General features: G+C 35.0%; 1 protein-coding gene and 1 non-coding gene across 2 annotated transcripts in view; one reads left to right on the forward strand and one right to left on the reverse strand.

The window, feature by feature from the left end:
- The window catches only part of zgc:113232 (uncharacterized protein LOC541546 homolog), a 47,649-nt gene extending 36,266 nt beyond the window's left edge, over positions 1-11,383 (forward strand). The window contains exons 19-26 of the mRNA XM_053327488.1: positions 1,228-1,263; positions 1,715-1,759; positions 1,893-1,925; positions 2,225-2,371; positions 4,967-5,143; positions 6,266-6,356; positions 9,340-9,417; positions 11,178-11,383. Of these exons, the coding sequence (XP_053183463.1) occupies positions 1,228-1,263; positions 1,715-1,759; positions 1,893-1,925; positions 2,225-2,371; positions 4,967-5,143; positions 6,266-6,356; positions 9,340-9,417; positions 11,178-11,383 (813 nt within the window). The remainder of the gene's footprint in view (positions 1-1,227; positions 1,264-1,714; positions 1,760-1,892; positions 1,926-2,224; positions 2,372-4,966; positions 5,144-6,265; positions 6,357-9,339; positions 9,418-11,177) is intronic.
- On the reverse strand, positions 10,364-10,445 carry trnal-aag (transfer RNA leucine (anticodon AAG)). The gene has a single exon. It is a non-coding gene; the product is annotated as a tRNA-Leu (tRNA).
- Positions 11,384-17,579: the final 6,196 nt, after the last annotated feature.

The raw sequence follows: 17,579 nt of genomic DNA on the forward strand, positions 1-17,579 counted from the left end.
ACCCAAATCTAACCTGCAGCTTCATTTAGACCGACGCTCAACAATTAATACATAATCTGAATCATCTGAAGGTTATTATATTTATCACAACGACACATTCATGTAGAGAAAACTAGAAATAAGCAGCGAGACGTTGGTCAGACATGAAGAGCAGACAAAGCTCTGAGTCACTGTTACAGACATTACTCATTTAAGTCAGCTGTTTGAGTTTATGTGAGTTTAAATGATTATTATGGTCTTTATTACAGCTTGAATGACTCAAATCTTTTTTTATAATAAGATAAAAATGTTTTGTCTTGTTTGCAGTTCAGTATCTTCACACCCGTCAGCAATTTAACGTTAAAGCTGATGTCTAAATTACTGTTACTGACTGTAGATGTTTTGGGTTTTTTAATCATTTTTTCAGCCCTGAAAAACTGTAAAAAATGATTAATTAAATGTTTTTTAATTGGGTTTCCAAACATCTGGGCCAACACATAAAGATACACCCAAGCCGTTAAAACACAATAAATAAAAAACAAAACAAACACACAAAAAACATTATATGTAATATAATAATATATAAATGATTAAAATAATATATTAATTTCAATGATTAATTATTGCAATATTTATTCATATAGTTAATAATAACAAAAACAATAATAACTATAATCAAAATAATATTGATTATTATTAATTATTATTACAATAATTATTCATATTGTTAATGATAATAATACGTTTTTTTTATTTTGTATTTTATTTTTGTTTTGTTTTTTCATTGTGTTTTAATGGCTTGTGAGTGTGTAGTTGTGTATATTATTATTATTATTATTATCATTATTAGTAGTATTATTGAATAAAATCAATTACATTTATAAATATCTATTAAAAACATTTTTTTTTAATCTACACTGATTCTTCAGGCTTGTGGTTATCAGCTACAGGCTTTAAGTTATATTTACTACTACTAATAATAATAATGCATTTTATTTAAAGGCGCCTTTCAAAGCACTTAAGGTCACCTTACAAGGCTCATATAACACAACAACAGTACATCAAACAATATAAATCAGACATTTAGTGCAAAGCTAAAGAATAAATATGAATGTGACTACAAAGTGCATTACTGTTATATAGACTTTCTTATAGTATCATTACACAGTAAATGTAAAGTTCCATTGCATCATCAGGTGTGCTGATGTTATGAATGACGGAGTTTATTACTGTTTGTTTTTCCTGTAGGGGGCCAAAGGTGAGACGGGAGCTGACGGAGAAAAGGTGAGTCACTCGACTGCTGAGCTCTCGTTTCTGTTGTTTCTGAGTTTAAATCAAATATAATTAAAGGGCAGAAGGTGTTGTGTGTTATTTCCATCCTGCTGCAGCCTTTTAATGGCTCCTTTTGTTTCATGGGAATAAATAAAAGATGAACTAATGAAGAAGGAAGGACGGAGATTTTGGATCCTAATCAAAACTCATTGATCTTTATCTGCTGTCCATAAAAACTCCTGCAGGTCAAACATCTGTTGTGGTTGTAGTAAAAAATACATCACATGTAAATATTTGCTGAGTTATTAATAAAACACAGCCGGGTTTCCCCTTCACCTACTTGAGTTTCCTGTTTTACGTTTGTTTACAATAAAACCATTAGAGCGGGCTCGAAGAATAAATGCCAGGAACTTCCTCTTTCAAGTATTTGTTGTGGGGTTTTCTTCTTCTTCTCTTCCTGTAGGGCTCAGGAGGGAAGAAAGGCATCAAAGGCATCAAAGGACAGAAGGTAAAATATTTAAATAAACAAACAGTTTACAGTCAGGTGATGAAACTGGATGTTCCCTTTCACTTCCTGTTCCCTTTCACTTCCTGTTTCCTTCCACACATTTTAATGATGTTTGTTTGTTTCCTCTTTTCAGGGAAGCAAAGCAAACCATGGAGACAAAGGACAGGTGATTTTATTCAACACACACAAACACACCCACACACACATATATACACAAACACATGTACATATATACACACACATACACAAACGCACACAAACACCCCCCCACAAACACACACACACGCAAACACACACACACACACACACACACACACAAACAAACACACACACTCACACACACACACACACACACATACAGAAACAAACACAAAAACACACATATATACACACGCACACACACCACACACACAAATATTACATTTGGGTAACCATGACTACATCATTGTCTGTTTATACTGACAGCGTGGACCCAAAGGTGCGATCGGTAGTAACGGCGTCTCCGGTCCCGTCGGTTCTCCCGGCGTTCCAGGAACCAGAGGAGAGCGAGGAGCCATCGGAGACCCGGGAGTCAAAGGCCGACCAGGACCCAAAGGAGCACAAGGTCCCACTGTGAGTACCAGCCGGGTGTCATCTGGGGCCGGGTGTCATCTGGGGCCGGGTGTCATCTGGAGGAATACCACCTTAAAAAACAATATCTAAAAAGTAGAGTTAAAGCTGAACAGCTGGTTTATTTTCACTTTAAATCATAACAACCAGGGTTCCCTCGGATCCTTAAAAGGTTTAAAATGTCTTAAATTTAGTTTTTCATATTCAGGGTTTTAAAAATGTCTTAAAATATCTGGATCTGTAGGAGTTAAGGTGTTAAATTTGATTTGAGTGTAATTATATTTGTTTAGTTGATGTTATTTATCATTAGTATCATTATTTTCTGACATAGGCAACCAATCAACTTATTAATTAAAGCAAAAAATAATCAGAAGTTTGAACTATAATGAAACTAATTATTAGTTGCAGCTCTATTTCAACCCACTACAACAGTAAAATCCTGCTTTTGCATTATCATTATTATGATGTCTCAGCACTGGTATTATTATTATTTTTCCTTTAAGAGGTTTTAATCAATTTAATTTGTTCTTAAAACTGTGCAGAGGCTGGGACACGGTGGTTGAGTTAAACAGAAATGACTAAAATATGAAGAGCAGCTACATGTGGAAACCAATCATATCGTTATGTCACCTTTATAAAAACACAATAACATGACAAGCCGAGAAACTGAATGAGTCAAAGGTGAACAGCTGGTTTATTTTCACTGAGTTTCTCAAAAACCATGTGGGAGGAAGAAATTAATATTAATAAAATGTCTAGAAATGTTTTTTTTAGAGTGTTTTCGAGACGTAAAGATCAATCATTCAATCTTTATTTATAAAGTGCCAAATCACAACAAAAGTCATCTCAAGGCTCTTTACACAACAACTAAAAACATTTGTGTTTATTGTTTAAAAGGATCCCATATAAATAAAGTTTATTGTTAGTATTATTATTATTATTGTATGGGGTCTAAATGGGAGCAGAATGGACCTTAAGTGGGACTCATTTAGCCAGCACAATTGTATCCTTTATGGGGCCCACATGGGCTTCACATGTGGGACCAATAATAGTTTGGCCTGTTTATATCCATGTAGCTTCGCCCACTCACATTTCTTACAGTCATACAGTCAGCTTCACATGTTACTGGAACCATGTGGGACAATAACAATTTGCACTATTTATATCTATGTAGCTTAGCCCACTTACATCCTTTATGGGGCCCACGTGGGCTTCACATGTGGGACCTATACAATTTGCTCTGTTTATATCCATGTAGCTTCACCCACTTACATCTCTTACAGCCATACAGTCAGTCACATGTTACTGAAACCATGTGGGACCTGCAAAATTTACTCATGCCCACTCAGTACCCACATTGAACCCACATGGGCATCAAGGCTGGCTGGGTTGAGAAAAAGAAAGACAATACCACAACAAACCGAGAAACTGAGTCACAGGTATTTTATTTTCACATCTTCAGAAGTGAGGGAGGATGTGAAATGAATAAACAAAACCAGGCCTCAACCTCATGAAATAAAAAAACACACAAAAGAGAGAGACTGCAGAATGTAGGAAAGTACTTTCAAAATGAATTGACAGGCGGCATCGACCACAAGACGAGCGGCAGATCAACCACACGGGTGAAAAAGCCCCAGATGTTGTTTGCTCTGCTGCACATCTGACAGGAACTATAAGCTGTGTGAGCAGACTGAGCAGACTGAGCAGGAAGAAACCAATCATTTGGGTTATTAGTTGCATGTAGTTGTTATCATTAATCTGTAAAAACCACTGTCGAGGAGAACAGCACTAATATATGAAGAAAATCCCGTCGATCAACCCACAACATGACTCTTTCGTTCCTCAACTTTCACCAAAAAATGATCTTTAATTAGAAATCTTCTTGTTTCTAAAGATCTTTTAAAGTTAATCTGAAACATTAAGCACATTTTTAACCCTCGTGTCATCCTCCCAGGTCAAATTGACCCCCTCTAATTCTTCCTCCATCCCCCTTTCTGCCTTCTTTCCTTTCCCTTTCCTTTCCTCCCTTCCTTCCTTCCTCCCTCCCTCCTTTCCTTCCTTTTTCCTTCCTCCCTTCCTTCTTTCCTCCCTCCCTCGTTCTCTCTTTCTTTCCTCTGTCTTTCTTTCCTACCTTCCTCCCTTCCTTCTTTCCTCTGTCCTTCCTTCCTTCTTTCCTTTCCTCCCTCCTTCCTTCCTTCCTTCCTTCCTCCTTTCCTTCCTTCTTTCCTTTTCTCCCTTCCTTCCTTCTTCCTTTCCTTCCTCCTTCATTCTCTCTTTTTTCCTCTGTCCTTCTCTCCTACCTTCCTCCCTCCTTTCCTTCCTTCTTCCTTCCTTCCTCCATCCTTCCTTCCTCCCTTCCTTCCTTGACTCGAGGACAACAGGAGGGTTAAAAAGAAGAGAGCAGAGAAACTTTAAAACACTGTTTCTGTTGCATGAACTACATCACATTAAAAAGCAAAGACTCACCAGATGACTCTTCCTACTTGCAGCTTTTCTCAGATCTTTTAAACCTGATTTGAAGACTCATTACAGGATTAAAAGATGAGTGTGTCGTAGCAGAGATGGAGGGAAGATAAACAAATGTTTTGTGTGTTGCAGGGTCCCGGTCTGACTGATGAGCAGGTCCTGCAGCTCTGTAGAGGCGTAGTCACGGCCCAGATCTCCCAGTACGCCTCCTCCATCCGGGCCAAGTGTTCGCAGGGCTGCCCCATCAACAACCGGACACTCATTGGGCCTCCGGGGGGCCAGGGGCCGCCGGGACCGGCAGGGAAACCTGTAAATATTAGTCCTACTCTATTTTATACTCTATTTACCCTACTGCCTGTTTCCTATTCTATTTACCCTACTGCCTGTTTCCTATTCTAGTTTATACTCTATTTACCCTACTGCCTGTTTCCTATTCTAGTTTATACTCTATTTACCCTACTGCCTGTTTCCTATTCTAGTTTATACTCTATTTACCCTACTGCCTGTTTCCTATTCTAGTTTATACTCTATTTACCCTACTTTCTTATTCCTACTCTAGTTTATACTGTATTTTATACTCTATTTACCCTACTGTGTCTTATTCCTACACAGGGACGTGCACATGATTATAGAGGGGCAGGGGCTCATTTTTTTCCCCGGATCTTTACACAATATGGAAATTAATGTAAAATTAAAAAATAAAGTGCTAATAGAAAGCAGCAGGCTCAGCACACACAACAACCCCGCATTACAAGAAAATGGGTACAGTAGAATACAGTAGAGTTTTTGTACCGCCGTTTTTTGTTACATTCCTAACAGGAATTTATTAATGATATTTAAAAACAAAAAAAACAAAAACACACACACACAGAGGGCACTTTTTAATACGAAGCAAAAAGGCCAGGGGCTCAAGCACCCCTAGGGCCCTATGCGTGAACGTGCCTGTTCCTACAGCTACATTTTATGACAGTGAACTGGTGTCGAGACGACTCATGAGTCAGACTATGAACAGTTTCCAACAGTTAAATATATGTCGATGGAACCTTTTCTGCGTCTGTGTAGGAGAGTAACGGACATATTTTGGTGATATTTCTTCTTTAACCATTTAAAACTGTTCATATTGTGACTCATAATTCGTCTCGACACCAGTTCACAGTCATACCTTCCCCCATTAGTTATTAATAAACGTCTTATGGAGAAAAAAGGGAAATACACAGTTAACAGTTTTATAGATATATATATATATATGAATAATACAACATGTTTGAATGCTGATTTTGCAAATATAAAAATGTATATCAGCATTTTTTGCATACTGTGGGTCACTTTAGGAAAAGTCTGTCAAAGTCTGTTTTTAAAGCTCAAATTTGACCTTGATTTAATTCACATTATTAATTAATTATTAACTCTATTTCTGCCTCCGTCTTTCAGGGTAAAGCTGGAAAAGCCGGAGCAAAGGGAGCTCGAGGCGTTCAGGGAGACAGAGGACTGGAGGGAGACAAAGGAGCGCAGGGTAACCGAGGTAACAACAACTACTTAACTTTATGGCTTTTATATTGCTTTTATATGCAGAATAAAAACTAACACACACAAAACTGATCATTCATGTCCTTAAAATACTAAATCATTCCCTTAAATTGTTCAGTTTAATCACTTGTACGGTCAAATAACCAAATTACCGTAAAACCTGGTATATAGGGCACAGTCTATTTTGAGGGATCTCATGCTGGGAAAAACACCAGTGCACCAGTTATTCATTTATAAACACATATATAAATACTCCTAAACTTTCTCAATTTACTTTTATTATAAACACAATAAAACATATATTGTGTCAGATTAATGGTTAATAGTCTGGTAATATTTAACTGAACTGGACCGGTATATTAACTCAGACTGTGTTCAGGTTAGACTGAGTTTCTATTAAACCTTTTAAAAGATTACAGTAACTTTACATATTTAATACAGTGTGTAGCTGTTTGCTCACTGAGTCCTAAAAGCTCTTCATCAGAGCTGCAACAAAGTTAGTTTATCTTTTATTCTTCAGGTTCAGGCTCAATAAAAGCTGCTCATCTGTGCACTTTTACACATCGCGCTTCAACATCTGCTGCTGTCAGTCGGGTCAGTTTGGTCTGTACAGGGATGGGTAGGGATGGCTCGATCCCATACTCAGGATCGGTATCAGTCCAATATTGGTCAAAATTTCAGGATCGGACATTAAAAAAAACAACTATAGCCCGTCCGATCCGATACCTGAGCCCAAAGGCTCAACTTAACTTTGTGCAACATGCCGTAAACAGAAACACAGCTGCTGCCGTGACAGTGAATTAGCCTAGCGCCCTTATGTCAGCTGTGTGGAATTACTTTGCACGCAAGGAAGAGAAAAGTTGCCTGTGTGGTATGCAGAGGAGGCAAAAGTACTACAGATACTTGTGTAAAAAAGATGGACTGATTCAACTCTTTACTCCAGTGATCATTCACGCTCGCAGCCTCTCCAGTGGAGCAGCTATAGAACAGACTTAGTGTAACTGAATGAATTAGAAGTTGCCAAATGACTTGTTTTAACGAATTTCGTTAGTTTATATAATGCAGATTTGTAAAATATTACTTTTATGAGGGTCACAGTCACAGACAACTTAGCATTTGATAATTGTGGTAGCAGCGGTGCAGCAGATGTAATGAAGTCCACGCAGCACGCTGGATGTAAACTAATATTAAGCCTATAGCCTATTCATTATAATGTCCATGGACATACATTGAGTTATTTTGCCTTAATAATGATAAAATAATACAGAAAAATAGTCGGATTGGGAACCCATATATGCATAATGTCTCCATGTTGCATTTAGTGTTGCTTGTTTTACATACAGTTCAACCCCAGAGGTTTATATGTGAAAGAAGAAACATCCAAGTTTGCAGTTTGCACTGATTTGAAGTTTAAAAGAGCTTACACCTTGAGGAACATCATGGGCTATTTTATTTCTTCATTTAGGGGAGCAGAATAGTTTGAACATGGTATTTTTACATGTCCATATTAAGCAAAGTACATCTATACACACTATATGTATTATTAACAAGTTAACAGGGGAGAAAAGAAGGTGTCGGATTGATATCGGTATCAGCAGATATTCCGAGTTGCAGTATCGGTATCGGACATGAATAAGTTGTATCGAGCCATCCCTACTGTAAATACTGAAACATCACAGCAACTAGTGTCTGAAATACTTCTGATCAATTTTCCGTCCTAAATAACGGGTCATCAATAGTCTATTTTCATTAGCTGCACAGGTGGAGTGTGCAGAGCTGCTTAACATCACTGTTTATAGGACGTTATAGTTTATAGTGTGGACGCTCACATCATTATCTTTACAGTTATAGTTATAGTTCTTAGTGTGGAGCGTTTTACATCCTATAATCATATCCAGATCAAACCTCTGTCTGTATTTTACTGCTGTTTAAGGTGCGTCTCATACACCGGTTTTTTTACGGTATTTACTTTTCCTCCTAAAATTGATTATTCATGTCCCTAAAATACTAAATCATGTCCTCAAATTACTTAATATTATTCTTCAGATTACTATGACTGAACTCTCACCTACTTTTATTACATGTGGGCTTTTCTTCACCTTTAATATTTCACTATGGACTGCTAGAGTTTAATAGTTTTAATTGGATCTTGGATATTTGTTATATATTTAAAAATCCTCTCCAGACAGAAGAAATAAGTGACAATTTTATTATAATGATAATTATAATAATAATAATAATAATAATGCATTTTATTTAAAGGCGCCTTTCAAGCACTCAAGGTCACCTTACAAGGCACATATAACACAACAACAGTACATCAAACAATATAAATCAGGTAACATTTAGTGCAGAGATAAAGAATAAAGAATAATAAATATGAACGTGACTTCAAAGTGCATTAATATAATAAATAAACAAGAATGAAGATTGCATAGTTAATGGGAGATAGAGTAGGCCACTCTGAATAGGTGTGTTTTCAGGCGGGATTTAAAGGTGGAGACAGAGTCTGAAGTGTGAATGTCAGGCGAGAGAGAGTTCCATAGGCGGGGGGCAGATCGGCTGAAAGCTCTTGACCCCATGGTGGTTAAGTTGGCAGATGGAGCAAAGAGCTGGTTGGCAGAGGAGGATCGGAGAGTTCGAGTAGGTGTGTAGATGTGAATAAGTTCAGAGAGATATGATGGTGCCAGGTTGTGAAGGATCTTGAATGTGAGGAGTAGAATCTTAAAGTCAATGAGGGATTTGATAGGGAGCCAGTGAAGTTGCTGCAAGGCAGGAGTGATGTGTTCAATAAAGGGAGTTCTGGTTATGATACGAGCGGCTGCGTTCTGTACAAGTTGGAGTTTGTGAAGAGATTTCCACGGAAGACCTTTATCTTTTATTATCTTTTATTATCTATCTATTATCTGTAAAAGATTAATGACATTTTTTTTTGAGTCCTATCTTTTCTCAGAAGCTTTGTGTTTTTTCCTCAACAGGTAAAAAAGGACCTAAAGGTGTTGCAGGTGATCCAGGTACGGGTCTGCCGGGACTGGACGGACCACAAGGCTTCAGAGGTACGTCAGCGCTCATCACCACACGGTCAATCACGCACTAATCACACGACAGCAGCTGGTGATGTCATCGATCGGTGTCATAATGACTCATCACAGTTATATAGGAGCTGCTGGTTTCATAGGAATCTGAAACAGGGAAGTGAAACTGTGAAAAATAACTATTGAAGGAAGCTTTGTTTCTATGTTTGTGCAAAATTTTTATGTTGGGAAGTTTAGAGAAGAGATTAGAGGAAGATGTGACGTTTCTAGTTTTATCATTCTGGTCTTTACATGCATGCAAAGTCAACTTTACCAACACACAGCTGCATATACAGAGAAATATGCATCTATATGTTGTGTTTTAATAGCGTCAGTAATGTGTATAAGGGTCAATGATGGGGGTTTTTAGTAAAATTTAAAGGGTTAAAATGTGAAAATAAACGTATGAATAACTTGCACACATCCTTTTTTGTGGACTCAGCATCAAATTTCTGCTTTTAATCCATTTTGAGAGAATATATTAGAGGATTATGGCAAAAATGTCTAAGTGGTGTAACCATAAAAACTTTGTACCAAATAATTGAACCTTGCTTAAAAACAGTAAATAGTCAATAAAACAGCATATCAACTAGTTTGGCATGATCTTACATTATAACTTTTATATTAAATAAAGCTAATGGAATACAATTGTTCTAAATATTAACATAATTTATTATTTATCATTCTTTTGTGGTTACACCATTTGACATTTTCAGGAGCATTCAGTCTTACTTTTGGTAAAAAATGGTGCAAATGACAAAACCAACAAAAATACTAAATGTACATTTTAACAAACCTGATGCTGCTTTTATAACTATTTTAACATATTTTTGAATTGCTCATCTTACCAACCCTTATTTATCACTGGAATCCAGATCACATAGGTACCAGGAACCTTTGGCTGCTAGCACTTCATTAAGAGATAATATGGCAGTGGTGGGATTTGAACCCACGCCTCCTGAGAGACTGGAGCCTTAATCCAGCGCCTTAGACCGCTCGGCCACACTACCTGTACTTCTGGTGACTCACATTCATGAAACACATTGACAGAACAGAGCAGAGCCAGCTTTCAACCTCTAGGTTATTTATGGTTACACCACTTAGACATTTTTGCCATAATCCTCCCACCGCTGCCATGATATCTTATAATGAAGTGCTAGCAAAAAAAGGTTCACTGCTGAGATCCTGTTACCTCTGTGATCTGGATTTCAGTGTGCTGCTCAGGGTTGATGATGAGCGATTCAAAAATATGTTAAAAAATAGTTATAAAAGCAGCATCAGGTTTGTTAAAATGTACATTTAGTATTTTTGTTGGTTTTGTCATTTGCACCATTTTTTACCAAAAGTAAGACTGAATGCTCCAGAAAATGTCAAATGGTGTAACCACAAAATAATGATACATATTAAATATTAAGTTATAATTGAAGTTATAATGTAAGATCATGCCAAACTAGTTGATATGCTGTTTTATTGACTATTTACTGTTTTTACGCTAGTTGAATTATTTGGTACAAAGTTTTTATGGTTACACCACTTAGACATTTTTATCATAATCCTCTAATATATTCTCTCAAAATGGATTAAAAGCAGAAATTTGATGCTGAGTCCACAAAAAAAGGATGTGTGAAGTTATTCATACGTTTATTTTCACATTTTAACTCTTTAAATTTAAACTAAACCACATGAACACACAGAAAACAAACATAATTGATCCTGATCCATGCTATAATTCCTTCTTCCAGGTTTTCCAGGTCACGCAGCAGAACCCAAAAACGGAATGGAGGGTCCTCAAGGTCCGCGCGGCTTCCCCGGTCCGATGGGTGTTACTGGTATGCTCGGGGGCGCTGGCGTGCCGGGATTTTGCGAGGCGCGGGATTGCAGCATTCACGCGCCGGTGATGCGTAAAGAGCAAGGCCTGGTGAAAGGACCAGCCAGCTCCAAAATCTGAACCAGAGATCCACTTTTTGGCTTTTATCTCGGTTCAAAGAAGGAAATGCTTATTAGATTCATGACAGACTGATTCCATGGAAGTTTCGGGGGGCCCAGTATAATACCGTGGGACGCTCCGTGTGGGAATAAAACCAGCAGACTTTTCCATCTGAGCCGGATCAGTCGTCAAGTGAACTTTTCAACATTTTAGAGAGTTTTATACTTCCGAAAGATCCAAAAACGTGTTGTAATAACATAAAACAAACCAAAACACTACATGAATCTCTTCTGAGTCCATTTCAATTTAGACTTTGTTTTCTCTCGTACTCCAAAAATGAACAAAAAATAAATAATGCAGTGTAAATATGTTTGTAAAGTATCTCAAATACATGTACTGTACTCTGTAATGTGTTTCAGATAAACTGCCTGTTTTTTTTAATCTGAGTCCTTCAATCCTTCAGTTTGAATGCGAACTCACATACTTCACATTATTCTGAATTTTTATCATCTTGCACATTTTAATTAGCAAAAAAACGTTGGCAGAAAAAAACACAGATTTACTTTATTTTTCAATGTTTTAATAAAGGTTTAAAACATGTAGCGGCTGTGTGAATATGACGTGTTAGTCCATGTGATGAGCAGTGAAACATGTTACTGAATACATATATTGCTGTTTTTAATTCTTTGAAATCAATATGTTTCTATATATTTAGTAAGTAAATCATGATGTGGGTTTATTAGGAGCACACATGGGCTTAAATGGAGTCACAGTACCAATTAAACTCACTTTATTCATCAAACATCTTTATTTTATATTCCAAAATCTACATGAACTAATGAATACATTTTACAATGAGAGATAAATGACGCTTTATAAGAAATGATCTCCTTATAAATCATGTTAGTATCCATGACAACACAGCTGCACTTAGATTCTGGTGTTTAATGGGAACATTTACCCTAACAGCTGGAAAAGTCATCAAATGTAATAAGTTACATTACTTTGATGAAGTAACTGAAATAGTTTAAATAGAGTAACTAGTAATATGTAACATTATATTCCCACAGTAACCTTCACAACTCTGGTTACTACGACAGACTATTAGGGGCCATTACGACTTTATTCTAGTAATATTACGACTTTATTTTTGTAATATTACAACTTTATTTCCGTAATATTACGACTTTATTCTCGTAATGTTATGACTTTATTCTAGTAATGTTACGACTTCATTCTAGTAATGTTACGACTTTATTCTAGTAATGTTACGACTTCATTCTAGTAATGTTACGACTTTATTCTAGTAATGTTACAACTTTATTCTAGTAATGTTACGACATCATTCTAGTAATGTTACGACTTTATTCTCGTAATGTTATGACTTTATTCTAGTAATGTTATGACTTTATTCTAGTAATGTTATGACTTTATTCTAGTAATGTTACGACTTTATTCTAGTAATGTTACGACTTTATTCTAGTAATGTTACGACTTTATTCTAGTAATGTTACGACTTCATTCTAGTAATGTTACGACTTTATTCTAGTAATGTTACGACTTTATTCTAGTAATGTTATGACTTTATTCTAGTAATGTTACGACATCATTCTAGTAATGTTACGACTTTATTCTAGTAATGTTACGACATCATTCTAGTAATGTTACGACTTTATTCTAGTAATGTTACGACTTTATTCTCGTAATGTTATGACTTTATTCTAGTAATGTTACGACTTCATTCTAGTAATGTTACGACTTCATTCTAGTAATGTTACGACTTTATTCTAGTAATGTTACGACTTTATTCTAGTAATGTTACGACATCATTCTAGTAATGTTACGACTTTATTCTCGTAATGTTATGACTTTATTCTAGTAATGTTATGACTTTATTCTAGTAATGTTATGACTTTATTCTAGTAATGTTACGACTTTATTCTAGTAATGTTACGACTTTATTCTAGTAATGTTACGACTTTATTCTAGTAATGTTACGACTTTATTCTAGTAATGTTATGACTTCATTCTAGTAATGTTACGACTTTATTCTAGTAATGTTACGACTTTATTCTAGTAATGTTACGACTTTATTCTAGTAATGTTACGACATCATTCTAGTAATGTTACGACTTTATTCTCGTAATGTTACGACTTTATTCTAGTAATGTTACGACATCATTCTAGTAATGTTACGACATCATTCTAGTAATGTTACGACTTTATTCTAGTAATGTTACGACTTTATTCTAGTAATGTTACGACTTTATTCTCGTAATGTTATGACTTTATTCTAGTAATGTTACGACTTCATTCTAGTAATGTTACGACTTCATTCTAGTAATGTTACGACTTTATTCTAGTAATGTTACGACTTTATTCTAGTAATGTTACGACATCATTCTAGTAATGTTACGACTTTATTCTCGTAATGTTATGACTTTATTCTAGTAATGTTATGACTTTATTCTAGTAATGTTATGACTTTATTCTAGTAATGTTACGACTTTATTCTAGTAATGTTACGACTTTATTCTAGTAATGTTATGACTTTATTCTAGTAATGTTACGACTTTATTCTAGTAATGTTATGACTTCATTCTAGTAATGTTACGACTTTATTCTAGTAATGTTACGACTTTATTCTAGTAATGTTACGACTTTATTCTAGTAATGTTACGACATCATTCTAGTAATGTTACGACTTTATTCTCGTAATGTTATGACTTTATTCTAGTAATGTTACGACTTTATTCTAGTAATGTTACGACTTTATTCTAGTAATGTTATGACTTTATTCTAGTAATGTTACGACTTTATTCTAGTAATGTTATGACTTTATTCTAGTAATGTTACGACTTTATTCTAGTAATGTTACGACTTCATTCTGGGAATTGCCACACACACAAAAACAAAATTCTCTTACTCTGGCCCTTATACTCCGTCGTAGGTTTCAGGCTCTTCATGCTTTCAATAAATGAGACAGTTTGCAGAAAAGGAATAAAAAAGTGTTTAATTGCATTTTTTTAGCAGATATGACACAAGCAGCAACATATAGAAAAGATTGCACATGTATGTTAAGCTCTAAACATTACAGCCATTGTCTCTGCAGGTGAATATTTAATCACAGTTATACATGAATGAGAACAAGATACAGTACAGGGATATGTAAAAAAAAATAAAAATAAAAAAATGTTTAAAAAGGTCACTTCACATTATTTTAAACACATTTATCCATCAGCTGAGATTTTAGACTGAGAACTCCTACTTTACTATATTAAGGGCTAAAACTGGTGATGAAATCGTGATGTCAGTAGTTTGTGCGATAATGACGCGGATATGTGTTCTTACATGGCTCAAATTAAACTTCTGTGAAAGGTCCAAAGTAAAAGCAGGAAAAGAGCATTAAAGCTTCAAATAGTTTTGATTAGTTTGATTTAAAATAGACACCAACACGAGATTATGACTGAATTATCGCCATTAAACAAAGGAAGATATTATTAATTATGACTGTGGGCTATAAATGTGTTTAATATTGGGTTATTATGAACAAAGAGTGTGCTTATTGCTTGGCTAAAAGTCACAGCTTATTATTTTTAATTAGATATATTTAAAGTGGTTTAAAGAGAAAATGAAAAGCTTTAAATCAACAGTCTAAGATAAAAAGTTGGGAGGTAGAAAATGTAAAAAAAAAATAGTGTCATAAAAGTGTTTGTTCATGCAGGAAAATAGCTTAAAACTGGGCTTGTTGAAAGTGCAAATAGAAGATTTATACATTCACATTTAATCATCTGCTCTAACTAAAACATTTACTTAATACTTGGATTCTTGGTAAGATTAGTTAATTAACTCTCCTAGTTGGTGGTTAACTTGTGAAAGGGTCAGTGATAAATAAGAGTGATGATTGGTGAGCAATTTAAAAATATGTTAAAATTGTTATAAAAGCAGCATCAGGTTTGTTAAAATGTACATTTAGTATTTTTGTTGGTTTTATATCATTTGTAAATGACATTTGCACCATTTTTTACCAAAAGTAAGACTGAATGCTCCTGAAAATGTCACATGGTGTAACCACAGTACATACGTTTATTTTCACATTTTAACCCTTTAAATTTAAACTAAACCACATGGACACTAACAAACCATCACTTACCCTTTCACATTTACATAATTTCTGAACTGAAACATTACAAATACTTGGATTAGTCACTTTGCAAATGCTTCTTAATAAGATTATAGATTAAACCTCACGTAGCTCGATTAAAATAACAATTCAGTTCGTGACCTTTGGGAAATACTGTTACAGTTAAAGTGGGTTTTTATACTTTGGTACTTTCCATTTAGCTAACTTCCTGCTTCCTGTTGTCTTTGCTCCTCCGAGCCAGAAATTGATTATTACAGTTCGCTTACTGTAGTTAGTGCAGAAACAGCTGCTGTATGATTGTAATACTGTAGATTAGAAAAGAAGTTTTAATTTAGTCTTTAGTGTTATTTCTGATTTTCTGATTATGATTTTTAAACCGTTTCTTTCTTTAACCTTTTGTATCTCCAGCTAAACTTTTGGCGTTGGGGCTCTAGATCGCATTAAAGCTGCTATAAACATCGACATTTAAAACAAGAGGCTAAATACTTAATTCTGCTTCTTTTAAATGGGTTTACTTTTAGAAGAAAAGAGGTTATTAATGTTTAAAAAAGCAGGTGATTCAAGCTATTTCAACCCTTAACCCACCAAGAAAGTGCTATTTAAAAAATGTCTTTGCTTTTCCTTCCTCTTTGTTGCCATGACAACATAAAACATGGATTATTTTCCTCTCATTGAGCCTAAATGTGATGTTTTACAGACTTCTACAGTGTTTAAACACTAGCACAACCTGTATCTATAGCAACCATAGAACAATCTGTATCTATAACAACCATAGAACACAACCTGTATCTATAGTAACCATAGAACAATCTGATGGTCTGTCTGTGCATTATAAACCTCATACAAATGTGAAAGATTGACCTTAAAGTTAAATGTTTTCAATAGATTTTGGTTTTGAGCAGATATCATGACACAAAGTGAGACCTCTTCACATTATCGGACAGTTGACATGATATGTTTAATGATCTTTATGACGCAGGACGGAGAGAGGACGCTTCCTTTAGTAAATATAATTCTCATTGAACAAGAAGACGGATGTTAGCTGAGTGGAAAGTACCAGACGTTTGCAGGCTAGTTTATAATAAGAAGCATCTATTTAGAAATAAGGCTACAATCAACATTTACTTTCATTATAATTTATAACCAGCTAGTTTTTTCCCTCAATTAATGAAGTGTAGACAAAATAAGCTCAGGGTTCTGTCTACACCTTTTTTTCGGTCAAAGAAAATAAAAGGGAATAAAAGAGAAACAGATGAAGGGATAAAGAAAGAATGATGACATAAATGTTTTGTTTAAGAAATTATTCATGGCAATTTCTTGTGAATTTATTTTGTAAATGATCGGAAAAATAAAACGTACCTAACCTAAATTAATTAAACTGCAAGAAAATAGTTGCAAATAGCCCAAAATTCTGATATTCAGTTTATAATAATAGAAAATAAAGATACGCAAATATACACAACGTAGGAGAGAAGGGCACACAAGTTTAAAAAGTTTAAATAACAGCTTGAATTTCAGTAGAAGTCAGTGAGGTAAAAAAAAGGGTTTAAAAAGAAATATATTCCCTGTAGTTTTAGAATAGTGTCATTAAAGAAATAATGAACTGAAACTCAGCAGTGCAGAAGCTCAATATAAATCCATCTATATATATATATATATATTTCCATTTTATCTTAGCTACAGTTTTTCTACTTTTAGCGACTGACCTCATCATGTGCTTTTTAAATTTTTTTTACTGGCATTAAATTAGTGTTTCTTTTGCTCTCGTCTCACAGTCAGATGCTCTTTTCCTGCTCCGACACTCTTGGACCAGAACGTTCATGTTAAAGATAAAACATGCTGGACATTATTATTGGTGACCAGGGTTGAGTATCAGGACTAGTGGATACTCAGCCTTAATGCTGACCTAATAATGATATATCCTCTTATTTTTGTTTCTTTTTAAAGGAATTATGATCAAAGATATGAAGTGATTGTAATGTTTAACAATGCAAACATGAAGCTTTGGTGCTTTAAATGAGCCCTAATGTTTGCTGGCAGTGTTTCCTCTCCTCAAAGTAATTAATGCACAGC

This window comes from Scomber japonicus, chromosome 10 (assembly GCF_027409825.1).
Source record: "Scomber japonicus isolate fScoJap1 chromosome 10, fScoJap1.pri, whole genome shotgun sequence".
Taxonomy (NCBI): Eukaryota; Metazoa; Chordata; class Actinopteri; order Scombriformes; family Scombridae; genus Scomber; species Scomber japonicus.